This window comes from Pelodiscus sinensis, chromosome 7 (genome assembly GCF_049634645.1).
Source record: "Pelodiscus sinensis isolate JC-2024 chromosome 7, ASM4963464v1, whole genome shotgun sequence".
Lineage (NCBI taxonomy): Eukaryota > Metazoa > Chordata > Testudines > Trionychidae > Pelodiscus > Pelodiscus sinensis.
This window is the reverse complement of record NC_134717.1, coordinates 71,138,978-71,166,121: the sequence shown is the minus strand read 5'-3', so window position 1 is coordinate 71,166,121 and position 27,144 is coordinate 71,138,978. Positions and strand designations below refer to the sequence as shown.

The window sequence follows — 27,144 nt, the reverse complement described above, 5'->3', positions numbered from 1 at the left end:
TTTATTTTGTGGGCAGTGAGAATCTTCAGTGTATTTCTATGTATTTATTTAGTTTTGTTAGAGTTGTATAACAATTGAATTGCTGCTCATTACATTGCTTTCTCTTGATACCATTACAACAATACAACTGTGGTAATGTAATTAAAATTAAAGACCTCCAGTCACTTTCAAAGTTCTCCAGATAACAATAAATATAAACAGCAAAACAAAACAAAAACAGCCATAAAACAAAACAAGAACACTACGTTCCCCAGACACTGTTAGAAACAATTTCATCCTTCACCCCCAATTTATTTCTACAGATGACTGTATTATCATGTGGAGACAGAGAATCTGTCTTGAGAGTGATAGGATCCTCTCAAAATTAAAATAAGCTATAAATGATATAAAATCACTGTGACACTCTACAGTAATTCCGTCAAATATTGTAGATTATAGTATTGTTACTGGGATATTCAGGTAATTACTATAGAATACTGTAGCATTTTTTAATAATCAGAAGGCCAGATCCAAGTTTTCTTTACATTATATCTGTCACAAGCTTATTCAAACAATCAGGAATAATAGGGAGGTCTGCTGGTTTTTTGCATTATACAGTATGTTCTCTTAAGTTAAACATCCTGTTTTTATGAACTTGTCCACAGCTCTATCACCCGATGCGTGCGAGTTTTAGGCGGTCTTCAGTTGCCAGTCTTAGTGCAAAAAGTCAGGTTTTGTGCATAATCCATACTAGCACCTTCACTGAAAACGCACACAGCACCCCAACAAAGGCTTTTTGTGCTGATGCTTTTGCATTGATGTGCCAGTGAAGACTCTTGATTGCTTTTACTGCTTTGATTGCTGTCTGGAACTGTCCCACAATGCCGAGTGGGGGTGGCCAGTCTTTGAAACTCAGCAGTCCTGCCTGCACATATGCACCCATCTCCTTTAGCTCTGCTTTGACATACTAATTTCTTTTCCATTAATTTGTCTCTTCCATATTAATGGAGGAGGTGCAGGGTCTGGGATGGAGGTTGGGTGCAGAAGAGAGCTTGCAGTAAGGTGTTGCGATGCAAGAGAGGGTGTGGAGTTTGGGTGAAGGAGGAAGTTGTGACCTGGGTTAGGGGACTATGGTGCAGAGGTTTGAGTTGTGACCTTGAGCAAGAGGGGGTTGTGACCTGGGAAATGGGACTAGGATGCAGGAGTGGGTAGAGTTTGGGTTTGGGCTGTGACCTTGAGCAGGTGGGAGTTGTGACTTGGGGCAGGGAAGTGGCTGCAGGATCTGGGAGGGGAGCCTTCTCAAGTAGACCCCCTGCATATTCCACCCCTGCACTGGTTGTAGGGCCCATGTAGTTTTTGAATAGCTATCAGTCTTGGGATGGGGGAGGGTGCTTTCCAAGCTGCCTGTTAACAGGCAGCTCCCATTGGCTGAAACCAGCCAATGGGATTGTACTGAGGGCAGGAGCTGTTCATGAAGGTTCACAGCTGTTCATACAGAACCCGGCAGCAGCTTCTCTCAGCAACGTGCGGAGGAGGAGGAAGACAGGGAATCTGCCTGAGACTCCCCACTGCGTCGGTCCGCGGAGGCTATTTTGCCGAGGACTGCTCTAACGTCTGTGGAAAACCGTGTGAACACAAACTAGTGCATTTTTATCAGCAGCTGCCCCCCAATTCAAAACTTTGCAACTGTAGACATAGTCTCAGACTTGTTTGTGTATAGATACTGAGGATTGCTTAGATAAGAGTAGTATCCTAACTTGCTTTGTTGAGAGTTTTAAGTTTTTTAGGAAAAAAGCTTCAGAACTTCTTGTTCTGTTCTGCTTAAGGCTACAATGGATAACAATATTGTAATTCTTTAGATATTATTTAATATCCTAAAGTTTGATAATCATGTTGTTTTTTCTGTTAGAACTCCACTGCATGCAGCAGCCTTTGCCGATCACGTGGAGTGCTTGCAGCTTCTTTTAAATCACAACGCACTGGTAAATGCTGCAGATAATTCAGGGAAAACACCACTTATGATGGCAGCTGAAAATGGACATGCAGGTGCTGTAGGTAGGTATCTACTTGCTTTTGTAAATTTGGAAAGAGAAGAAAGGCTAATGTATCCATCCAAGTGCTTTAATAGATTTTTTTTTCCCCACTGGGGAATTCTGATTAAGACACTAAAACTAGATACCTAAATGTGTCCATCTATTTTATATAACTGGTAAAAGTAAGTTAGCTTAATATGTTAATAGTTTCACGTGTTTATGTACCCAGATTTCATATTAGTTGTTTTCACTTCGCAAATAGTTTCAATAATAGATGTACTCTGTCCATGTTTCTGTGAAGTGTTGTTTATCATGTGATTTTAAAAAATGCACTTGGTATTAATTACTTCATTTATCTTATTTCCCTGATAATACAAGGCAATAGAATTACTTTGTAGCAGGAAGATGAAGAGTAATCTTTTGTAATTAAATTATTAAAAGATGTGTCTTTTGAAGTGCAAAATATTGTTTTGAATGGGCAACAGTCAATTGGGTCTGGATTTTATTTAAAAAAAAATCCTATAACAAAGATTCTCAGACTTTCTCCCCGGCTTAACTGCTCAGTCCACATCCTAGATTGCTACATTCATGATCTCGCCCCAAAGATATAATGAGGCAGCAGAACTCACTTTATCTTCTCAAAACAGGATCCACAGTTGTTAACTCAAGGTGGAAACTATTTTGTGCCAAAACTGCCATTCTGATGCTGCAGATGTCAACTGTCAAATTAAAATGAATAAATTTGAACTGACAGTTTGGGGTTAAATATACATTTAAATAACAGTTTTCCATTTTCAACCAATTGTTAACTTTGTTTTTGATAGCTGATTAATAGCACAATCAGTTTAGTTTGTTCATTGATAATTTTTCCTCCACATTGGGATGGTTTATATAAAGTAAGGATTCTTATGACTTGTGCACATATTATGGACACTGGTGTTAATTTTCTCTTTTGCCGTTTGCATGTATATCCATCTGTATAATTTATCCCATGGTTTTTATTTCTCTATTTCAGATTTTTTGGTGAATAGTGCCAAGGCTGATCTGACTGTAAAGGATAAGGACTTGAATACACCCTTGCACTTGGCTAGCAGTAAAGTATGTTAAGGAACTTTGTAGACTACATGCACGTGCACACACAGACTCGCATGATATATACTATATGTGTAGGGTTACCAGATGCTTTCACAGAAAATCCCAAACATGGCAGGAAAAAAATGGATTGAGCCAAAAAAAAAAAAGGGGGGGGGGAGGGACCAGAGTTGTTGAGCCAGATACATCAGGGGAAGAATGTCCCCGTCATTTCACATGTCCAGACAGGGGTCATGGATACCGAACTGTCCGGGCGAAAACTGGACACCTGGCAACCCTATATATGTGTGCATTGACGAGGTATTAAAAAAAAGGTCTTGGCAGTGTATTGACATTCATTTCTCAGGCCAATGAAATCCTGAGAGCAATGGAGCTGTGACATACACAAACTGAGTGGGAGGCGGATAGAAAGGAACTGTAGCAGAGTTAGTTTGCTCTTCAGCCTATCCAGCAAGGTTACAGTAATATGAGAGGAAAGAGAATAGTCTTGCTGCAATATAGTATAATATAGATTTACATAAATCTCTTGGATTTCTGCGGAAAGGGACAGCTATTCAAGCTGATGCTAAGATCTTGTAAAAGGTGATGGGCGAAATCAGACCAAAGTTTTTCCCTGGGGCCTGTGTACTCATTTTGAGTAATTTCAGTAGACTTCACCTCCTCTCTTCCTTCTATTTTTCTGATGCCATTGTGTGGTTTAGAAAGATGGAAATGCCCTCATTCCCTCAACAGATTTTTCTTTTTTGAATGTTGCCTTGAGTAGGTGAGAGTCTAGTAGTTATCATGTTTGTTTTGAGGCCTCCTTGCCATACTCTCCTGGACCCTCAATTTATCAAGATGTATCTTCTATATTTGTTAACCTCTCATATTTGCAGTTTAATAAGGTACATTTGGCACTTGACCTCCCTCAATGAGAATAGACCCTTGTACTCCAAAGCCCCAACAATGCAATTTGTTCTGCCTAGGCTGATCTCTACACTCATGCAGAAGAAATTGCAGAATTGTGGCCTAATTCTGCATTATTTAATAAAATCTTTTGGAAGTTTAATTATCCAAAGTACCCTTAGCATACAGGGGAAAATACTTCAACTATTTAAATAAAATAAATTCTCCTAAGGGTTTCTTTGTCAACTAACAATCTATAAGCAAGCGGGCATTTCAAGGTCAAAGAAGTGCCTATTACTAGTGGTAAATATTGCTTATCAAAAGATTACTACTATTTAATGAAGACGTGGATTAAAATATGGCTTAAAGTAGGATCTGTGTCAGGGGTGGGGAACCTCTGGCTCCTGGGCTGCTTGCGCTTCATCAGGGTTAGCAACTGACGGGCTGCAAGATGGTTTGTTTACTGGGGTTATATCTACACTATGATTTTTTGGGGGAAAAGGTACACAAAATGTGCCCTGCAATTTGCGTACCTTTTTCCGATACTTTTGTCTGAAGAGGTTTTTCTGAAATTTGGCCCGTCTACACTAGACCAAATTTCGGAAACGCCTCCTCTTTCGGAAGAGCCCTTCTTCCTCATGGGAGGAGGAAGACAGAGTTTCTTGAAGAGCGTGTCTTCTCTTCCACAAAAAAAAGCGGACGAGTAGACATGTTCCCTGGACACAGCAGAGTTTTTCCGGGATACCTTTGGTATCCCACAGGCACGTTCAGCATTCCCAGCCAATGGGAGCTATGGGAAGCGGTGGCCTGGTTCCCCACCCCTGATATGTATAAGGCATGCAGTGGCTTAAAGGAAAAAAGTCACACTGGCATATTTGGATTACCTAAAATTCACCACTAATAATGGGAGGGATTGTAATCTGTCTCCTGGCCTTTGAAATTCATCATGTGCGCACCCTCTTATAAACTCAGAACCATGTTGGTAATTTTAAAACAATTTGAATTTGTATTTTTAATTTCTTTTGCCTCAGTTTTACAACCCTCTTCAGATTAATATTTATTTTTCTTTTTTAATATTAGGGTCATGAAAAATGTGCCTTGTTAATACTTGATAAGATCCAAGAACAGAGCCTTATTAATGCAAAAAATAATGCATTGCAGACGTAAGTAAAGATGGATATAGTGTTACTATTTTTTCTCTTGTGCTTTTATGCATTGTTGTTTTACCAGTAAATGAAGATTTAGGATTTTAAATTAACATTACTTAGATTTTTCGTAAGTGTGTAGTTTTTTTTAAAATGTAATTTTAAAATGTTTGATTGTGGTAGAATATCTGAAAACTGTTAGGCTGTGTCTACACTACAAAGAAAAGTTAGAAAAAGATACGCAAATCGCAAACTGCAATTTGTGTATCTTTTTCTGCTTTTCTCCCAAAAGAGGCTTTTCTGACATTTGGCCCATCTACACGGGGCCAAATGTCAGGGAAAAAAACCTCTTTCAGAACATCCCTTTTTCCTTGTAAAATGAGGTTTACAGAGATGCTGAAAAAAACGCGTCTGCTTTTCTGAAATTTTTTTTTTTTTTTGGAAAAGCAGACGCGTTTAGTGGACATGGCAGAGCTTTTCCGGAATAGCTCCGGTATCGTGGAAAAGCTCTGTAGTTTAGACATACCCTCTGATTTTTAGAGTATATTGAGGAGAGTGATAAGCTAGATTTAGTGCTATGGAGTGTGTAGTATATGACATTTCTGTGAAGATCAGAGGCTTTATTCTTTTTAAAAGAAATATAGGTTTTCCCAGGCATCCTTAGCTTGTTATGTTGAATGTGACTTCCAATGTCTTTTTTAAGTGTTATCCCTTGTAGATTAAACATAAAAAGTTACAAGAGGAACAACTTTTTTTCCCTGCTGTGGTCTTTGGGCAAGTATTAGGGTCTGATTCACACAGTGGAAACACATGAGGGAGTGGATGAGTCTTAATTAGGTTGCAGTTTTGTTCACTTAAAATATCTGGAAGTACCTGGCCATAAATTGTACAGTGCATGTCATCATCAGTTCCTTAATCATTTGCACGTAATCCCTAACCTGTTTGGACTCCATCCCCTTCCCTAATATGAGGGCTAAAGTGGGGCTATAAAAGGAGGGAAATTGGCTCCCTACTGTGCCAGATGTAAGCGTACCAAGCCCTCCTTCTCCAACTCCAGTGAGGGTTGCTTTCCTTCATATCCTTTTCCCATCTATTTTATCCAATAAGTGTAACCATTCCAACCTGCACTAGACATCTGTCATGCATTTTATATTATAAATTGCAACATTATAACCTCATCTCCCCACCTTGCTTCATTCCACTGGGTTCAAAACCTACTGTGGCAAAAGCAAAGAAAAAAAATCCTGTCTTGACTAATCTAGTCATAAGGTAAAACTTGCTTCCTAGTTCCCAAGGCAAGTAGGACAACTAGTGTAATGCCCACAATGGGTCCAAAAATCTGGTCCTTTTTCAGATTTTGTGGATGAGAGGACAGGTGCTCTTAGGTCAATCTGATAAAAGAGGGCTAGCAAAATGTTTTTATTTTTCAAGTAAAGACCCTGTGGCTACGTCTACACTGGCCCCTTTTTCGGAAGGGGCATGCTAATTTTGAAAGTGGGAATAGGGAAATCCGCGGGGGATTTAAACATCCCCCGCGGATTTAAATAAACATGTCCGCCGCTTTTTTTCCGGCTTGGGGAAAAGCCGGAAAAAAAACGTCTAGACTGGCCCGATCCTCCGGAATAAAGCCCTATTCCGGAGGATCTCTTATTCCTACTTCGAATAGGGCTTTATTCCGGAGGATCGGCCAGTCTAGACGCTTTTATTCCGGCTTTTCCCCAAGCCGGAAAAAAAGCGGCGGACATGTTTATTTAAATCCGCGGGGGATATTTAAATCCCCCGCGGATTTCCCTATTCCCACTTTCAAAATTAGCATGCCCCTTCCGAAAAAGGGGCCAGTGTAGACGTAGCCTGTCAGTGCACCATGTAATATGCATGCACCCCACACACTGAAGTTACATAGGGCTATGTGGGCAAACTGGCTCAGTTCTTTCTCAATCACCAGTGACCCGAGAGAGAGTCTACTGCAGGCCTGGGCAAAATACCCTCCGTGGGCTGGATCTGGCCCACCAAGCCAGCAGATCTGGACTTGTGGGGAGTTTCGGGCAGATTCCCTGCCTGCCCTCCGCACACTGCTGAAAGAAGCTGCTTCCGGGTTCTGTGTGAACAGCTGTGAGCCTTCACACGCTTCTCCTGCTCCAGCACAATCCCATTGGCCAGTTTTGGCCAATGGGAGCTGCCTGTTATCAACAGGCAGCTCGGGAAGCAGCCTCCCATCTCCCCTGAGACTTGTTGCTGTGTCACATGGTCCCTGCAGTCATTGCGGGAGTGGGGCAGGCGGGGCGTCTGCTTGAGAAGACTGCTGGCTGGGAGTCATGCAGGTAAGTCTCTAAGCCAGAGCCTGCATCTGTCACCCCAACCCTTTGCCCTCCTACCTCACATAACCCAAACCCTCAGCCCAGATCCTGCACCCCAATCCGCTGCCCCATGTCACAACCCAAACCCGCTGCCCCCTCATCTTCCTTCCCAGATCATAGAATCATGGAGTCCTAGAACTGGAAGGTACATCGAGAGGTCATCAAGTCTAGTCCCCTGCCTTCCTGGCAGGACCAATCACTGCCTAAATCATCCCTGATAGATGTTTATCCAACCTGCTCTTAAATATCTCCAGTGATGGAGATTCCACAGCCTCCCTAGGCAACTTATTCCAGTGTTTAACCACCGTGACAGTTAGGAAGTTTTTCCTAATGTCTAAACTAAACCTCCCTTGTTACAATTTAAGCCCATTGCTTCTTGTCCTTTCATCAGAGGCCAAGGAGAACAATTTTTCTCTCTCCTCCTTGTAACACCCTTTTAGATACTCATGGGGGGAGATCTTGTACCCCAATCCTCTGTCCCAGATCACAGCTCCAGCCCTCTTCCCTCCCTCTTGTACCCCTGCCCCAAGTCACAACCCCCTCCTGTCCTAGGTCATAACTGAAACCCCTCCACTTCTTCCTGCACCCTAGTCCCCTTCCCCAAGTCACAGCTCCCTCTTGCCCAAGGTCACAAGCCAAACCAATGCACCCTAATTCCCTAACCCAGGCCACAACTTCCTCCTTCACCCAAACTCCCTCCCAGACCCCACACTCTCTCCTGCATCCCAGTCCCATATTGCAAGATCCTCTCTGCATCCAGCCTCCATCCCAAACCCCACACCTCCTCAATTAATATGTAAGGGTATGTCTACACTACCACCCTAGTTCGAACTAGGGTGGTTAATGAAGGCAATCGAAGTTGCAAATGAAGCCCAGGATTTAAAAATCCCAGGCTTCATTTGCATCTTGCTGGGTGCCGCCATTTTTAAATCCCTGTTAGTGCGGACTCCGTGCCCACGGCTACACGTGGCACAGAGTAGGTAGTTCGAATTAGGCTTTCTAATTCGAACTACCGTTACTCCTCGTGGAATGCGGTGTAACAATAGTTGGAATTAGAAAGCCTAATTCGAACTACCTACTCCGTGCCGCGTGTAGCTGCGGGCATGGAGTCCGCACTAACTGGGATTTAAAAATGGCGGCGCCCGGCAAGATGCAAATGAAGCCCGGGATATTTACATCCCAGGCTTCATTTGCAACTTCCATTGCCTACATTAACCACCCTAGTTCGAACTAGGGTGGTAGTGTAGACATACCCTAAGAGCGCGGACCTTGATTACTTTCCAAATTCTTGCAGTGGCCCCCCCCATCAAAAATTATTGCCTACCCCTGGTCTGCTGTGTCTCTTTTTGTATTCAGCAGTTAACTCTCTAGTTAGTATACAGTTGTTGGAACAGTTGTTCCCTTTTTGCTTTTTCCTTTTCCTTAGGAAAAAAAATGTCATTCATAGATAGAGATTTCAAATCTTTCCCCATTTAGGGGATCAACTGTTGTTATTTTGCTTCGCGATGCTGAGGTCCCTGGGATTTAAAAGGCATTGTGCCTGCAATGAGGCTGCCCTGATGAGTGACAGGCATTCCCAGTTCTTCTGCCATTTGGGAGATGCTCATATATGTGCAAGATCTATGCTTCCTTCAAGGGTAGAACCTGAAATAACTGGAGGATGAAATTTCAACTCCTAGCAATGAAACAAGCCTTGAGACTTGCTTCAGATCTTCAGCAAGAGGACATCCCTGAGCATAGGCCTCATCAACGGCTTAGACACCAAAGGCCACTAGAGATGTAGGCAGTAACATGTCATTGTTTGCATTTAAGGCACCAAAGACCTCAAAAAAGGTCTCTACACAGAAAGATCTCTCTCTAAATATAAAAAGTTTTCCCTATGGGACAAGAGAGTGACATCACGTCACTCTGCGTCCCACAAGCTCCGCCCTCCCACAGCCTTCCTGCTCCAGACACTGTTCAGGGACGGCAAAGCTGCCTGGCAGCTCGGCCTGGGCAGATTCTGCCTCCTGAAAGGCGGTGGCCAGAGCTGAGCAGGCAGGACTCTTGGGAAGCAGAATCTGCCCAGGCTGGGCTGACAACCAGCTTTGCCAGTCCCGAACTCGCATAGATGGGTTCTCACATAGATGGTCACACTTGGATACCCTGGGAAACCAGGATACACAGACATCTATCTATTGGAGCACAGAGCAATCTAAGAAACATGCAAGGCATTCTTACCATTAATCCATTCTCACCACATTCTCATGATGTCTGACAACGTAACAACTGTATTCTATGGGAACAACCAGAGGGAAGTAAGACTCATTCCTCTGTGTATAAAAATTGTCAAGTTTACGGAACTGGTGTATCAAGAACAATATCACCATACCAGTGGAGAATTCCCTACCAGGGACGTTACAATGTTTATTTAGGTAAACATGTAACCACTGAAATTTTCATGTGGGGGTAGGTGGGGCACCTCTGATTCAGAGGCAGCAATGCAGTGGGGAGGGCAGGTGCTTTGGCTTAAAAGCTGGCTCCCTGTGTGCACCAGCTCCCGCCTGCCCCACCCGTGCTGCTGCCTTGGATGCAGAGACAGCAGAACAGAGGGCAGGAGCTGCATGTAACCATGAAGGTTAACCAATAAGCCCATACTCATCAATTAACCATGTACACGGTTACACTTTCACATCCCCATTCCCTAACCATACCTGCTCGCTTCCCAGATTAACAGAGAGTGCAGCAAATACTGTTCCAGGAGAGCTCAGAGCCAGTTCTTTACGGGTGACAATATAGCAAACTGTAGAGACCCAGATCAGTAAGAGGTTCTCTGTCTGCCCACGCTGTAACTTGTGTCTCGTGGGTTTTTTAAGATTTGGGATTGGCAGTGATACACATAATGATGCACCCAGGTATCTGAGGGTAGGTCAAGACCTGTCCTGTAGTTGGAGGGGTTGATTTGCTCCCACCGATAAGAGGGTAGATGTAGGAGGCTTTGTCCCTGGGGAAGAGGTGAAAACCCTACAGTCCATCTCCAGGTGGAGAGAAGGGATGTTTTGGTTACCAGTTGGGATGTATTGCAATGGTGCTTCAGCAATGACAGGCCTACCAACAGACTGTATAATGATTCTGGAAGCCTGTCAGAATCTTCCTGAAGAACCCAAAGGAGATGAAGTGGAATAGTGAATTTTTAATACATTTGATCACAGCCAAACTGAAGATGAGGCAAAGAAAAAACGTTTTGCCTAGTCTGAGATCAGTTTCCCTGCCAAATATCAAAGGCCTGTCCTGCAGCAGCCAAGACAGGAGTGAGAGCTTTTCAAATAAAGATTTTATAATTAAAAGTATTACGCATGCACTACATACAGAGTCACTGTCAGTTCATGTTCATACAGAAAGTGCATATGTGTGTGGTTGAGTGTGTACGTTAAATAAAAAAGACATTTTATAGATGTGGAACTTAAATTTTACATTTAAAACGTGATGGTATTTAAAATCTATATAGTATACAAATTTGGGGATTCAGAAAAGTAAAATACTTCCTCTGCAACACTGAATGTGCTCTTCAGTGTTACTTAACTAGCTCTTTCAAATATATTTCACACCGTACATGAATTTAGGGTGTTATGTTTTATAGACCTCTCCATATTGCTGCACGAAATGGCCTGAAAATGGTGGTTGAGGAGTTGCTGTCCAAAGGGGCATGTGTACTAGCGGTAGATGAAAATGGTAAGCGAAATAATGCAATTTGACAGTCTTTAAAAGTGCGCCTAAAAGGTGATCTTTATAAGTGATCAAAGAAATAGACTTGCAGACTGGTTAATTAGACAACACTGATGCCTATGCTCCTTTGTGAATAAGATACTCAGTTGTATAAGTACCCAAACAAGGATACTGCTTCTATGTGTTTTATATCAAACCCCAGCGGACATCACAATAATCCCCTTAATGTTAATTTTGCATGTGCTGTCAGCTGCTAATCTGTCTTTAACCGCTGGATGCAATGGTAGTTGGAATTTTCTAAACATGCAAAAGACAACAGAAAATTCTAACACCTTCCTCTAGAGCTAGGGATTATACATATCATCAGAGCATGTTTAATGGTTAGGAGAAAAACCATCATTAATTGTTTTGTTTGTATCCTAAAGCATTCTGAGATCAAAGTTGGCAATCAAATTTTATGACAAAATGTGGTATGCTATTAAATTATTACCACCTTGTGATAAGTGTGAATACAGTGGCATATTTAATTGGTGACTAAACGTGAAAATACGTTTGTTTCAAAACTCTTTGAAATTCTTTTTTACTAAACACAAAATATTTCTGATGGAAAGTCAAAACTGTTTTTATGGTATTCTAAAGTTAACTTTAAAATCTTTTACTTCCTGAAATAAGCTGGTTTCTCTTACATCACTGATTCATTGGCACTTAAGTAGTAGATGTAACATTGCTGTGCCTCAGTTTCCCTATCTGTAAAGGGGAAATAATATTTTTACCTATCACTGTATGACACTTTGGGATCTAGGAATGAAAAACAATATAAAAGTTATTTGCTAAATGATACTATTCAGACTACATGGATTAATTCCATTGAAGTCATCTGGATCTCAGTCATGGCCAGGATTTGGTCCAAAGTAAATGCATATGTAATGAGACTGTCTATTACAGTAAGACTAAAATATCATTACAGAGAAAACATGTGGAGCACTGTTGAATGAATTTTGCCTGACTCAAAATGTAGCACTGATTATGATGATAAAATGTATTACCTGCTTTTTACAGATATTGTAATTAACAGCTCTTGCATATTTCACCAAATTAAGCTATAAGCTCTAAAAGATTTTTTTGTGTGTGCTACAGTCCCATTTATATAGCATGTAATCTTTTACATCTCCTCCAACTGATCTGAGAGAGTCAGACGGATTCTAAAATGGCTATTGCCATTTGTATTTGTATTAGTTATAAAGAGTGCGGGGTTAGACTGAAATCTGGTTCATTTACTTCTTTCTATCCCAATGCCTGGCAACTGACTATAGCTGAATGCAAAGACGTACTGCTTTTTCTTGATGCCACTGCTTTGCCACTCCATTGATTTGCTGGTAGAATGTTCTGAAGGGCAGTCCTAAGTGGATATTTTCCCCAGGATTCAACCATTTCCATGGCTTGCAAAACTTCCGCCAAACTGAAAAGTGAGAACCTTAAGGTCATTGCTGAATCTGAGTCTTCTAAAAAGTACTGTTACTACAGTTTCAGGCTGGCCCTGTTTTTCTCTATTTACTACAGTAATCTTCAGAAACTGCACTTTGCTTAAAGCTCTAAACATCCTTTATGTTAAAAAAAATCCAGTGAATTGAAAGAGAATTATACCCAGGCTTTCTGTGCATAGTAGGGAGACAGGAGCAAAGCCGCAGAGGCGGGGGACCCCGCCGCCTGTGCGGCTTTGCTCGGGTCTCCCTGCTGTGCTGGGGAGTCCCCCCCAGCACACCAGGGAGACCTGGAGCAGCTTTTCTCGCCCTGGAGGACGCGGTGGCGGGACCGCTGCGCTCTGGGCGGTCCTGCCGCCTGCGAGCTCCGGGGCGAGAAAAGCCCCGTTCGTAAGTGCGGATCCGACATAAGTCGGATCCGTGTAATTCGGGGACTGCCTGTAACTGGAGTCTCACTTAATGTTTATCAAAAGTCATACCTAGAGCTTGGTGAATACTGCAAACATTTTTTTTCAAATCATCTTTCAAACGTAAAAGTGAATTTGCCTAAGCCGTGTTCTGCAACTGTAGGAGCTATGAAGTTATATCAGTTTTAACCTTCTAGACTCTAGTGAAGGGATGGGCAATAATTTTTAATGGGGACCACTCCAAGATTTTGATAAATGGTCAAGAGCTGCACTTCTATGGAGGGGGCACGGGGTCTGGGACAGCGGTTAGGTGCAGAAGGGAGCTTAGGGTAGCAGGAGAGGATGTGGAGTCTGAAAAAGAGTTTGGATTAAGTAGGGGGTTGTGATCTGGGGAGGGGGGCTTGGGGTGCAGGATCCAAGAAGGGGTATGGGTGCAGGAGAGGATTCTGGCCTGGGAGAGGGGTGTAAGGAGGGACTGCAGAGTCTGGGAGGGAATTGGGCATGAAGAAGGGGTACAGAGTTGGTTTGGCTGGCAACCTGGGACAGATGGTTGATGGGGTGCCAGAGGCAGACTCTGGTTGGGTGGCATTTACCTAGGTGGCTCCCAGCCAGTAGCTCTGCAGGAACTGAGGCAGGCTCTCTCTTTATTTGCTGCAGTCCCAGGCTGGTCAAAACAGCTAGCTGCTCCTTGTGGCTCTGCTCCAGCAGGTGAGGGAAAGAGGAGTCTTCATATACTGCCCCTACCCCCAGCAAAATTTCTCAGCTCCCATTGGCAGAAACTGGCGCCTTCTCCCTCCCTCCCCAGCATCCAGAGCAGAGAGCAGCCAGCAGTTTAAACAGTGTGAGCTGCTCTGTAGGGTAAGGGACCCTGTGAGACAGCCCCGGGCTGGATCTGGCAGGTTGGCAGGCCAGATCTTGCTCATGGGCCGCATCTTGCCCACCTCTGCTCCTGGGCTAGGTCTACACTGCAAAGTTTTTGCACAAAAATGGCTGTTTTTGTGCAAAAAGTTGCAGATCGTCCACACTACAAGAGTATTCTTGCACAAGAAAAAGTACAGTAAATCATAAGAACACAGGGCTTTTTGTGCAAAAGTTATTCCTCTTTCTACAAGGAATGAGCCTTTTGCGCAAGAGCTCTTGTGCAAAAAGGCATGTGTGGATGGGCAACAGGGGTTTCTTGCGCAAGAAACTCCTATGGCTAAAATGGCCATCAGAGCTTTCTTGCGCAAAAGAGCGTCCACACTGCTGTGGATGCTCTTGCACTAAAGCACATCTCTTGCACAAAAACACATGGCAGTGTGGACGCGCTCTTGCACAATAACTTTTTGCACAAGAAGTTCTTGCATAAGAAGCCTGCAGTGTAGCCGTAGCCCTAGTGTTTATAAGTGGTATGTTCTGTGTGAGAGTGTATATCTCTTGAAATGGCCAGTGAATGGATTCTGAAACTGGTTTGTCAGATATTGGGATAGAAAGAAGTAAATGAACCAGATTTCAGTCTAACCCCACACTCTTTATAACTAATACAAATTAAATTACTTTTGTGCAGATATAAAGAGTGAAGATTAAATTTAAACTCTTCACCCAGGAAGTACATCTGACAGCAGTGAGATGATGAATGATGGCTAGGACCAGGCTTTGCTGCCTTGAAAAGAAAAGATTCAGATTTTTGTTAATCCTTTGCCTCTCACTGAAGGGATTTCAAGCCATCCTCCAAATTCTAAAAATGTCACACTTATCCAATTATAGAACAAAACTAATACCATGTGATTATATCTAATCGACACGGTTAAAATTCCTTATCTCTACTCTAAAATACTTGTAATGGACTGTTTATTGTCCTTAGAAATTATAAAATAACAGCAACAACCACCAAACCAAAGCACAAAATTGTATCTGAGTAACTCAATGAATAAATCTAAGTAAGTCAGACCATGAGCAGATCATAATACCAAAAGAAAAAGAAGTTTAAATAATGTATTATTATTATTTATTTATTATTTATGTGAACGAGTAACCGGTTAACTGGTATCTGTGAGCAGCCCCCCACCTGCAGCTCGTCGCAGGCAGAGGGCTGCTGCAGCCCAGTGAGGCTTGGGAGCTGAACCCATGTGCAGGGGGCCAGAAGCGGGAGCTGGCCTCCCTGTGTGCAGGGTTACTGGCTCCTGTTCCCCCCTCATCCACATGTAGGGGGGGCCAGCAGCAGCTACCAGGAGCCCTGCAGGGAAAGAGGAGAAGCAGAAATGGGGGGTTGGCAGCAGGATCCTGGTTAAACCTAAGGTTTAATGACCAGATAACTGATTAACCAGGATTTTACATCCCTAATTATTACTAATCATTATTAGCTCCAAATTATTTTCTTGGCTGTAGTTGTATATGAAACCTGCTGAGGGTCCATCTTCACTGCAGAATTAATGTGGGTAGTTGTACTCAAAGGTAAGAACAGTGGTTGGGTGAACTCAGGCGTGCATGGCCACACTGCAAAGCCATACCCGAGTAAGTCCACTAGGCTGCATCCTCAGTGGTGGGGTACTTACCGTGCGTGGGTTGCTAGTGGTGGAATCATACCCCATGGTTCTCAGTAGTACAGCAAGCTTAGTTACGTTGATTCCCAGTAAACTGTAGGAAAACTTGTTTGCCCTTCTGGGCAGACATGGAGAATTGTGAGGAGGCACTGGACTTGAGTGACTTAGCCAGCATCCTCACTACAGAGATTAATAACCCACTTGGCAGCAAAACTCAGTCTTTTAAAGCTTTTTGTGTATAGATGGATACCTACAACACCCAAATAAGAGTTCAAGTTAACTCTGCAATGAAAATTGGGTGATTGCTACTGTTTAGGGGATTCCCAGTTTTTCATTTCACCAAGCCCTTGTTACATTTAGTGATTTAAAAATATATATATATATTGCATGCTTCCTGAATGTAACCATTCTTCTCTGAACAGGAAGGCATGTTTTGGATAATGTAATTCCTAGATACATTACTCTCTGAAATACTCAATTGATCAATATGGGTACGTCTACACTTGCTCCCTAGTTCGAGCTAGGGATGCAAATGTAGGCGACTGAAATTGCTAATGAAATGAGGATTTAAATATCCCGCACTTCATTAGCATAATCTCACCCGCGTGTTATTCCGCTCGCTATTCTGCTCGCCAGCTGATTCGAACCAGGAAGTACGCTCCAGGACACGTTAGTTCGAATCAAACTCCTTGGTTCAAACTAACGTTATATGAGGAGTATTCGGTTGGCTACATCTGCATCCCTAGCTCGATCTAGGGAGCAAGTGTAGATGTACTCTATTATTCATTATGGCAAAACTTAACATTTTTATCCAATGCACATTTGTCTTCAGGTGAAGGTCATTGTTCTCAGAATGTGATTTGTTCATATGCACTGAAAATCAACTTCAGTTCATAGTGCCATATGCTTATTTATGTTGTTGTTTTGCAGTCATCATCTTGTCTGTGTTGTGGAACTGTGTTTACCAAATGTTTTATTTCATTTTGTAAAGGCTGTATGCTGCCTGACTTTTAAAACAGTGCTTTTTGTGGTCACATTAGCTTAAACGCTCCATAAATTGTGTATTTTCCCAGCATGCCTTTTTAAAAATTAGTAACACAGTCTCTTGCCTGGCATGATTGTATCTAAACATACATCTCCTTATTGTGAAGTCTTCTAGAGATGTATTTGAGGAATGCTCATTCCCCTTCTCAGTACCCCTAGTACTAACCATTGCCTTGTCTGCATTTGTGCCCAGGTCATACGCCAGCCCTGGCTTGCGCTCCTAACAAAGACGTGGCTGACTGCCTGGCACTCATTTTGGCTACCATGATGCCTTTTTCTCCTTCCAGTTCAATGACGCCTTTCAACTTCGTTTGTTTTAAAAAAGACAATTTAAGCAGGACACACCTCTGCGATGGCTCCAATATGGCCAGCATTAACTCTCACAATAAACCCTTGAGTAACAATATAGGAACAGAGGATGGGTACAATGAAAATGATTCTGATTCTGAGACATTTTGACTTTGGTAATCAAAGCTTTTTCTTAATTGCATTTTTTTTAAAAAAAAGCTTGAATCCCGTACTATATTTTTAAAGTATTATTGGCCAAAACTTCTGGAATTAGGCATTGAAAGTAAAAGTAAAATTGAAAGTAGTCTAGCCTTTAGTACAAAAGTTAGGGATTTTCAATTGGGCTGAATTCATATTTATGTTCAGTAGCTTCAGTGTCACTGTGTTTCTTTAGGTTTTCTTTCCTAAGTGCTCCTGTGAAAGTTTCTACCTCTTCTTTTAAGTGGAAAAAAAGAAATGCCTTTTTTGACAGCACAAATGAACAGGGAACTGTTGTATAAAATACTCATGTGTCCTAGTTCTATAGTTGGTACAAAGATGTCTTTCCAATGTGGCTTTATTAGATTCCAAGAAAGACTCCCAACTCTCTCTCGTTGTCTATTTCCTAGTTAACACAGGTTCTGTTGAGTAGATAATAGCTTGTTACAAACCAAAGGTAAAGTGCATCTTTTTAAAAAACTCCCTGTATTACCTTCTCTAAGAGAAATAAAACATTTTACACTTTGCATGTATTAAGCACTTAAATATACAAAAGGCACTTTTAAAAGATCCTAGGTACAGCACAAAATTAGAAGAACACTGATATAAAAATGTAAGGCCAAATCCTACTTGTTTCACTCATGCCAATAATTTCCCACTGACATCAGTGGAACTAAAGGTTGAACCTCCCTAGTCTGGCACCCTCAGGACTTAAGTGGTGCCGAACCAGAGAATTTGCTAACCCACAAGGGCTCATTATTGTTTAGCAGCATTACCAACACTTCCATTGCTTACTGAGCTCTTAGAAGACATTTGGGGGTTAATTAGAACTAAATAACAGAACAGAACACTGGGAGCCATAACTGGTGGCTTTAATCAAACTTTATGGAACCACGGTACACTTGGCTACATCCACGATAAGTGGACATCCAGCTAACTAAAATCATGTCGGACCACAGGTGTTGCCGGACCAGAGAGGTTCAACATGTATAAGTGTAAAGTCGGATGATTCACCTGACTTGATTTGTTATTTCAGTTCAGCTCAAACATATACGGTTTATTTGCACTACAGAATTAGGGTCATTAGAAACTTCTGTTAATCTGAGCAATTAACCTGATATCAGAATCTAAAGCTGTAGATTATGATGCATCTAAATTTTGTTGACAATTTGATATTGTTCATTTTCTTTTCTAAACTTAAATAGCTTGTTTTTACTAAGAACTTATAGGAGTTTAAAAATACTTTTGCCAATATTTGGATTAAAATGAACAGAGCAAAGGTAAATGCAGAGCAATTGAAAGTGGACATACGAAACAAATTTAAAAGCATGTTATGGAAAGGGAATCATGATGTACTAAAACAGCCTACTGACACCAGCTTATTTAAGTAACATCAACATTGTGAATATATCTACTCCTTCTGCCAAAGCTTCTAGGTCAAATGGACCCCGTTCCTCACCAGAAACAGATGTACACAAGGAAGATTGAGACTTTAAAAAATAAACAAATAAACTACCATGAACTAACCAGCTCTACACCAGGAGGACCAAAATGCTTCAGTATTTAAATGGAAGATTTTAATTTGTTTTTCAGAATACAAGTGACAGAATGAAGTAATTTTTCTAAACAATAAAAATGTAAACTTTTTGAGTAATAAATAGTCCGGGTGTATTTTACATTTTATGATACAAATTTCTAGCTGACAGCTTGATATTTTTAACTGATGATGTGTTGACCACAGTTTATTTTTTTCCAGACTACAGAAAATGTTCTTATACTTTTAATGTAAATGTGTTTATATTTATTTGAAATGAAAGTAATGCCCGGAAAAAATAACTATGGTTTTTAATCTTATTTGGCACAACACAAAATGAAATGTGAATCTAGCTAAACCTGTTCGCTTGAGTGGGGAGGATGGTGGGAGTGTGTAGCATGGCTATATGTGCTCAAGAATAGTCTCAGATCCTTACTTATCTGGCTGGTTGTAATATGAGGATAATTACCAGGCTCTGGGGTAAGGGGTGAACAGTGACATTGTGCATTGCACCACCCAAGCACCTTTTATCAGACCAATTAGAACATAGGAAAAACGTGCAGTTTCCTAGTAGGGAAGGGGGGCATCCTAAATGTATATCTAGACTACGGGGAAGATTCAAAAGAGGATATGAAAATTCCACAGGAATTTTCATATCTTTTTCCGATCTCACTTTCGAAAGCGAAGCTTTTGAAAGTGCAAGTAATCTAGACGCGGGGTTTTTTGGCAACCCCTCCCTTTTTCAAAAAGCCGTGTAAACCTCATTTTTTGAGAAGTGGCTTTTCGAAAAAGGGGGAGGGTTGCTGATTAAAAAACTTGTCTAGATTACTTTCACTTTCAAAAACTCCACTTTCGAAAGTGAGATTGCCCGAACCTGCCTCTTCCAGGTTATAATCTACTCGCCACAAGCGAGAAGATTGTATTATTTGTCGAGCCCTGCTCTTTTGAATCTTCCCTGTAGTCTAGACTAGCCCTAAGAGAGCTTAGGCAGTGTTTCTCAACCTTTATTTATAAAAAAAAAAAAAAAAAAAAAAAAGTACCCCTTTTTTTAAAAAAAAAATTGTAAGTACCCTCTTTTTCAAATAAATAACATTATAAATACTCCCAGTACCTACAGTTTTCAGACAAGCAACATTTTTTTCTATCATTGCACCATACATTTTTTAAACAACTTAATCATAGCCGGGCAGGTGATGAAGTTTTGGGGTGTAAAAAGTACAAAAATAATAAAGCGCTGTAAAACTTAAAACAAAAATTCAGTCTTCTCCAAGTTTCAGTTGTGTTGACATACCTGCCCTGCCCCCCTCCCCTCCCCAGACTTCTCTCAGATACCCCTTAGGGTACTCCTACCACTGGTTGAGAAACATTGAGCTAAAGTATATGGCTCCAGAAAGATAAAGTAGAGGCCCATAGTAATTTGTAGAAACTATCTAATATTCCCACTCGGGCTGTTTGCAGGCTTAAGTCTATGCTGGGGAAGGATGGGAGGTGTTCTCTTAGTCAATAGTTTAGGCAGGGCAAAAGAAAAAAATTGTGTCTTTTTTTAATTGCCAATTCTGATCCCATATATAGTAACCCATATAATAAAAGTCAACATTAGTTAACAATTTGACTGGTTCCCATTGTTTATGAGGGGGGAAAACATTTTAAGTATGCAATTCTTAGAGTTTTAATGCATATATATGTGTCTACTATTACACATAATATATGACCTGTATTTTGCCCTGCTAAAATTAAATTACGTGTATGTATCTGTGAATATTATGAAATAGAAAATTTCAAATTTAAATGTTAAAAAAATCTCAAGGTGTACTCCCTTGAAGCATTCATGTTTCTCTTTTTCTATATTTTTCTGTAGTGGAAATCCCAAGCCCCTGAATCATGATCATGAGCTTATCCTTTTATGTTAGTACTGTATAACTATTTTGATTTTTTTTAATTGCTAATTAGCAATAACTACCTTACTTAAAGCACTGAAAATAAGGGGAAAGACCAACCTGGAAAGTGTGGAGGGTTCTGTGGTGTCTGTTTTGAAGTCAATAGAAATCCTGCATTTTGCTTGTTGTTTCTAAGTAGAACAAACACTTAAAACTTAATTTCCCATATTTTTTTTCTTTTCATTAGAAGGAGAAAAGAGTCACAATTAGTACAGAAATGCAGAGATAATATTCATAGCTGTCATTTTTAAAAAGTCAGCATTTCCCATTAGTTACCAAACAATGGTAGCTAAGAGAACAGTATTTTCCCTATAGGACATAATTGTGGCATCTTTGTGGTATTTATCAATAAATGCTGACTTTGTGATGACGATTGTATGTAACATTATAGAACTGTTGGAAGGGTGACGTCCTGAGGTCTCTTCCAACACTATGATTCTATGTTGATTATTATTGAATTTTTTAATCTTTCTGCGGCCCCTATCCAAAAGCTATTGAAGTCCGCAGAAAGACTCCTATTGAATTCAATGGATATTAGAGTGAGTACAATCCACAAATAGATACCGTATATGTGGTATTGTGTCTACTTTAAAACAAAGGAACCAAATCTAAATTTTCTCATGGATTACAAAGTGGACATGCAGTTTTATCAGTGATATAATGTATGCTATATTATAGGAATCATAGAAAAGCGATCACGTTTGCTTTGTTTGTGACCCTTTTAAGACACCGAGAAAGTCATGTTTTGAGCATGGTACTCAAAAAGTACAATATGGGTGAGATTTTCCAAAGGGTTCTCCTTTGTTTTAATTCTGCTCTTGTTGAAGTCAACAGGAACCGACAAAATGTTGAATGCTTTTGAAAATCTCACCCTAATACTTGTATTTGTACGATAATTTGTACACACTTGTAGAAATAAACTTGTTATTTAGGACGTGGTCTTGCAAACGTTAAACTTGGGAATAACTTTATTCTTGTACTAATCAGTCCCACTAAGGTTAATGGAACTATTCATAGGAGTAAAGTTACTTAGGTCCATAATTGTTACAGGATCAGGCACTTCAGCTCTGAGTCTGTGAATTATAAAGCTGTTCCATGGTCTACCTCTCCAATTGTACACAGTATGGGGTCTGTGTGAATGCACTGCTCTGTCCCCATGGTTCTACATGAAGGATCAAGATGTTAGTTTATATTTTAACCATAATTGCAGGTGGACTTCATTGCAGGAATGGTTTGTAAGTCTCGATCATAAATACCAAAAGTTACAATCTTCAAATTGCCTAAAATCTGCTGTGATTCTACACTGAAATAGCTTTGGGAATTTCAGTTTATCACTACTAAAAGGGCACCATAGTATGCATGGTACTTTTTGTGCAGCAAACAGCTGCCAGATTTATTATTAAATTAGAATAAATACTTAAAATGGATTATTATTCTGTATACTGTTGAGAAACTTGGTTACGTATTGGTTGGGATGAATTTACGACTTTGTGATTTTTTTATTGTTTTGTCATGTAAGAAACTTTTGAGTGCCTTTTTATATTTGTGTATTCTAGAAGTGTTTTGTGAAACTTGTTATCTTTTGTTTATTTCATTTCAGTCTTAACAAAGCAATATAATAGTAAATTTTCATTTCAACTCGTTTTGGAATGTATAAAATAGATGTTTCTTTTTATATATTCTACCTGCATTGAAATGAAAATTGATCTGCTGAATTTCTATAGGAATTATGTATAATTTCTGCAGTGCTGAAAAGGCTTTATTACACAAAGTAAACCTTTGGTCAGTGTTATAGGGCAAGATGTTTTAAAATAGTGACAATCCGAGTGTGTGCATAAAATGTAATTCTATGCGTTTCTTATGCAGTGATCCTACATATTAAAAGCCAATAATCTAATGTTTTGTAGTTTTGTCTTATTTTATGCTTTAGCATGTGCAATATATCTTTACAAACCATGGTGATTACAAATCTGGTGCCAGTGTTATATTTTGCATAACATATTTGTAATAAAAAATATAAAATATTGTTTGATGGTTTTGGTGGGGTTTTATCTGTAATGTTTTCTTATGTAAATTTGAGTTTAATTACTTCAGTAAATGTCATGACTGTACAAAATGAGGAAAAAATACTTATTCTAGTGAATTACTTAAAATCAAATCTAAATCTGTTCAAGCAGAGCTTAGTATTTTTTTCAACTACTGAATGCTGTGTTAATGAAATGAAGTACCCTGACTGTAAACTACTATTGAAATGCATTCAGATGGTTATTTTTTAAAATAAAAATGATACAAATATTGTTGCAAAACCGAGTGATATGTTTGTTCAAAACTATTGTATAGTTATAACATTTTGTGAAATTACACTGGAAAAATATTTTAAGACACATAGCAGAAAAAAATGAGTAGTGTAGATTGAACTGTCTATTTTATATTTTTACATTTTCTCTTACATATTGATTAGCTCAACTGGCTCAATAAATTAACTGTGATAATATTAACATGGGTTATACTTTATATAAGTAGCAGAACTACTGTACAAGTAATCTTGTTTCAAATAGGAATTTGGATAAATGTCACGAATTTTTTTTAATTAAGTAGCTGCCAAAAAAAATCCAGACTATTTTACTAAAACTGTCACTGCCTTTTTAAAGACTAGCCATTACTAAAATAATTTCAACAATACAATTATGTATTTTAATATTAGAAACCTGTATGTTCCTCATTTGTAGAAAAAGGGTTAATATCCTAGGTATTCAGCTAACTTTTGTAGGGGAAGAAAGATACAGGGTTAAATTCTAGTTCCACCTCTAATAACCTGCAGCAAGCATAACTAGAATTCTGCCCATTTGAAGAGATTAAAATACTGTAGATACCATTGAGGAAAAATGGAGAAGGTGGTAGAGCACTGCATTACTATGCATATGTTCGTACCTGTAGCAAAGGAGCCACGGTGCATAGTTACCAACATTCAGTTTTTCTGAGCTCCTTGTAGTCCGATATGAAGTCCACATAATCCTTCCACATGTGCCTGGAAATATTTTGTCACAGATGCAGACTTCAGACTTTAGATAGCCCGAAAGAATAAGCAGTATTATGGCATTATCATATTTCCTCTTACTTCCTGAGACAACACTCTATTCTTTTGGAGTTTGTAAATCATTTATACCTTGGCAGATGCTTGGGGTTATAGTTCCTCCGACCAGGCTTTTGAGGATGTCACTTGTCACATAGGAGGGTCGTCTTAGGTTAGGTATCTCTCAGCCTTGAGCTGTTGTCTGACTCTGGAAGATATTTTTAGCAGACCCTGTTGCAGAAATGAAGAATGAAAAGGCCTCCAAGACCCAAAGTTCCCCTAGCAGTACATGAGGTACTTGACAACCTGTGTGGGCTCAGTATCACATGCAATAGGGAAGGCACCCTTTAGAGACATCCCATCTTAACTCGCTGCATAAGAAAACCAAAGCCCAGTCTGGGTCCAAAGGAGGGCCCAGAATTCATTGGTCAGATCCCTGGAATTCTGGAGCAGTTAAAACTTTAGAGTTGTGACTAGGGAGTAGGACCAGAGCTGACCAGTTGGATTACTCTCTCAAACCCCAGTAGCCCTGCACCAGAGCAGCAGCTCCACTCCTAGGGGTTGCCAACCCTGTAGGATTGTTCTGGACTCTCCAGGAATTAAAGATGAATCTTTAATTAAAAATTGTTACACAAGGAAACCTCCAGAAATACATTAACCAAAACTGGCAATCCTATCTCCTTCTTCCTGCCCAACCCTCTGTCAGGGTTATTCCCCACTCTGCCACTTGGAGTGCAGAAGGTAGGGGCCTGCAAAGACCTTGCCTTTATATATGCTCTGCATTAGGGAGGGAGTAGGCGCTAACATTAGGAAGGCAGTATAAGGGATGTCCTGAAGGTAAACAAGTAGGATGGGTTCTGGAGTGACCTATTGGCTAGGGCATTCACCTGGGGAGCACAGGGTGGTGGGTTCAAGTTCTGCCCCCTCACTCTGCCCATCACCAGATTTTCCTACCCATCACCAGCTTTTCCAGGGATGGAGAAGGCTCTGGCATTAGGAAGATAAGGGATGCCCTGAAGATAAGGTGGTGAGGTGGGTTCTGGAGTGGCCTACTGGATAGGGCAATCACATGAGGAGTGCACAATGGTGGGCTTCAGTACTGCGCCTATCCTCTGCCAACACCAGTTTTCCCTGGAATGGAGCAGGCTCTGGCATTAGAAAGGCAGGAGAAGAGATGCCCTGAAGGGTTCTGGAGTGGCCTAGTGGTATAGATGGGGCCAAATGGTAGAAAAGCCTCTTCCAAAAAAAATGGAAGAAGCTATGCAAAGGCAGAGTGCTACTTGCATAGCTTTTCCAGAAAAAAAAACCCAACCAAGGTAGATGTACTCTTAGGCTACATCTACACTGCAGGCTTCTTACACAAGAACTGTTTTACACAAGAGTTCTTGTGCAAAAGGTCTTCCCCAAGAGTGCATCCACACTGTCATGTGCCTTTGTGGAAGAGATGTGCTTTTGTGCACGTGCGTCCATGGCAGTGTGGACGCTCTCTTGCGCAAGAAAGTTCTGATAGCCATTTTAGCCATAGGGCTTTCTTGCACAAGAAACCCATTGCCTGTCTACACTGCCTTCTTGTGGAACAGCTCTTGCGCAAGAGGGCTTATTCCTCGTAGGGAGAGGAATAACTCTTGTGCAAGAAGCCCTGTTTTCCAATGCTTTACTGTAAATTAATTTGCACAAGAATACGCATGCAGGGTAGATGCTCTGCAAGTTTTTGCGCAAGAACAGCTGTTCTTATGCAAAAAGCTTGCAGTGTAAACATAGCCTTAGTGTTGCTTCCCAGGGGCTCTCTGAGTTTACCTATCAGCTCTCTGAATTTACTAAAATCTGCCTTCCTGAAATCCATTGTCTCTATATTGTTGTTCTCCCTTCTACCATTCCTCAGAATTATGAACTCTATGATTTCACGATCACTTTCTCCTAAGCTGCCTTCCACTTCCAGATTTTCAACCAGTTCCTCCCTATTTGTTAAAATCTAATCAAGAACAGCTCCCCCTCCCCGCCTGGAACTTTCTCACCCCTCTGAAATAAAAAATTGTCTCTGGTGTAGTCAGAGAACTTGTTGGATAATCTGTGCCCTTCTGCGTTCATTTCCCAACATATGTCTGGATTGTTGAATTCCCCCCTCACCACTCAATCCTGCACTTTGGGGCTGTGTCTACATTGGGCCACTTATTCCGGAAAATCAGCCGCTTTTCCGGAATAAGCTGCGAGCTGTCTACACTGCCCCTTAAATTTCTGGAAAAGCAACGAGGTTGAACTGTACAAAATCAGCCGCTATTCCGGAAAAACTATTCTGCTCCCACTCGGGCATAAGTCCTTATTCCGGAACACTGTTCCGGAAAAGGGCCAGTGTAGACAGCCCAGTCGTCTTTTCCGGAAAAAAGCCCCGAGCGCGGAAATGACAATCGGGGCTCTTTTCCGGAAAAGCGCGTCTACATTGGCCACGGATGCTTTTCCGGACAAGCAGCCTGCCAGTGTAGACGTGTTTTTCCGGAAATACTTATAAGGGAAACTGTTCTGTTTTAAGCACTTCCGGAAATTCATGCCAGTGTAGACGCAGCCGGGATGGTTTTGTGAAGGAGGCGAGGGCAGCTCAGCAGAACCAATGGGCTTCCAGCCTCGTGACTTTCTCCCCGGCCTACCACCGACGCCAGCAGGGCCCCTCCCCGCTTTTCGGCCGACGTTGATTTTCCCAAGCGAGCATGCGCGTGTTGCCGACCAATTCCCGCCCTCTCCAACATGGCTGACAGGCCCCGCCAGGTGTGACCTCCCCATCATGGCCGGCGCGCTCCACGTGAGTGCGGCGGCCCCGCCCCCTCAGGAGACCTGCTCTGCCCCTCCCTCGCGTGACCGGCGCGTGGCGCTGGCGGGCGACGCGGGGCTCGCTCTGTGGGGGGAAGATGGGCGGGGGGGCCGCGCTGTTCTACGGGGCGCTGGCGGCGCTGGCGCTGCTGGGCGTGCGGGACGTGCTCTTCCTGCACGAGGAGAACCGTTGCAGCATGACGTACATGTACGAGTACCCCGAGTACCTGGTGAGTGCGCGGCGGGCCTCGCCTCTTCCCGCCCGGCCGCTTCCGGCGTGTCAGCCCTGAGCGGTAACTGGCTCCTCAGAGGCCGTTGGCTGGGAGCGCCCCGCCTCAGCCGCCGCGCGAGGGAAGGGCCGTTGGGCAGAGCGTTCTAATCTAGACAAGCCGCGAGACCTGTGGCACGGCGAACAGCGGTCACTGTGCCGGCGCGTGGGTGAAATGGGGGAGGGGCTGAATGCAGCCACATGCACGTGGCAAACACACCGGGCGGGGCGCTTTTTCTTCCCGCTCTCTGTGGGTGACCACGGCCGTAGAGAGTGCACGTCTGCAGATGGGTACCAAGTTGGTTCCCTGCGAGCAGCAGCTGCCGTCTACTCTTCCCTCCTGCCCATGCTGTTGCCTCTGATACACAGGCAGCAGCTGGGGGGTGGAGAGGAG

At 41.7% G+C, this 27,144-nt stretch overlaps 2 protein-coding genes and 1 long non-coding RNA gene across 17 annotated transcripts in view; 2 read left to right on the top strand and 1 right to left on the bottom strand.

Moving 5' to 3' along the window:
- ANKRD44 (ankyrin repeat domain 44) overlaps nt 1-22,504 on the top strand; it is a 221,277-nt gene extending 198,773 nt beyond the window's left edge. For 5 of the 9 annotated variants that reach the window (XM_006117911.4, XM_075934241.1, XM_006117913.4 and 2 more), the window contains 5 exons: nt 1,889-2,034; nt 3,028-3,110; nt 5,070-5,152; nt 11,111-11,202; nt 16,844-22,504. In XM_006117911.4, the coding sequence (XP_006117973.1) occupies nt 1,889-2,034; nt 3,028-3,110; nt 5,070-5,152; nt 11,111-11,202; nt 16,844-17,109 (670 nt within the window). In that variant the 3' untranslated portion in view covers nt 17,110-22,504. The remainder of the gene's footprint in view (nt 1-1,888; nt 2,035-3,027; nt 3,111-5,069; nt 5,153-11,110; nt 11,203-16,843) is intronic. The other 4 variants (XM_075934242.1, XM_075934240.1, XM_006117916.4 and 1 more) reach the window with 2 other exon arrangements.
- The window catches only part of LOC112544926 (uncharacterized), a 50,772-nt gene extending 23,847 nt beyond the window's left edge, over nt 1-26,925 (bottom strand). The window contains exons 1-4 of one of the 4 annotated variants that reach the window (XR_012905395.1): nt 26,710-26,925; nt 23,774-23,911; nt 23,539-23,635; nt 20,668-20,738 (exon numbers count right to left, since the gene is read on the bottom strand). This is a non-coding gene — a long non-coding RNA (uncharacterized LOC112544926). The remainder of the gene's footprint in view (nt 1-20,667; nt 20,739-23,538; nt 23,636-23,773; nt 23,912-26,709) is intronic. The other 3 variants (XR_012905397.1, XR_012905396.1, XR_012905398.1) reach the window with 3 other exon arrangements.
- The window catches only part of PGAP1 (post-GPI attachment to proteins inositol deacylase 1), an 84,478-nt gene continuing 83,610 nt past the window's right edge, over nt 26,277-27,144 (top strand). The window contains exon 1 of one of the 4 annotated variants that reach the window (XM_075934246.1): nt 26,277-26,712. In XM_075934246.1, the coding sequence (XP_075790361.1) occupies nt 26,581-26,712 (132 nt within the window). In that variant the 5' untranslated portion in view covers nt 26,277-26,580. The remainder of the gene's footprint in view (nt 26,713-27,144) is intronic. The other 3 variants (XM_075934245.1, XM_075934243.1, XM_014570887.3) reach the window with 3 other exon arrangements.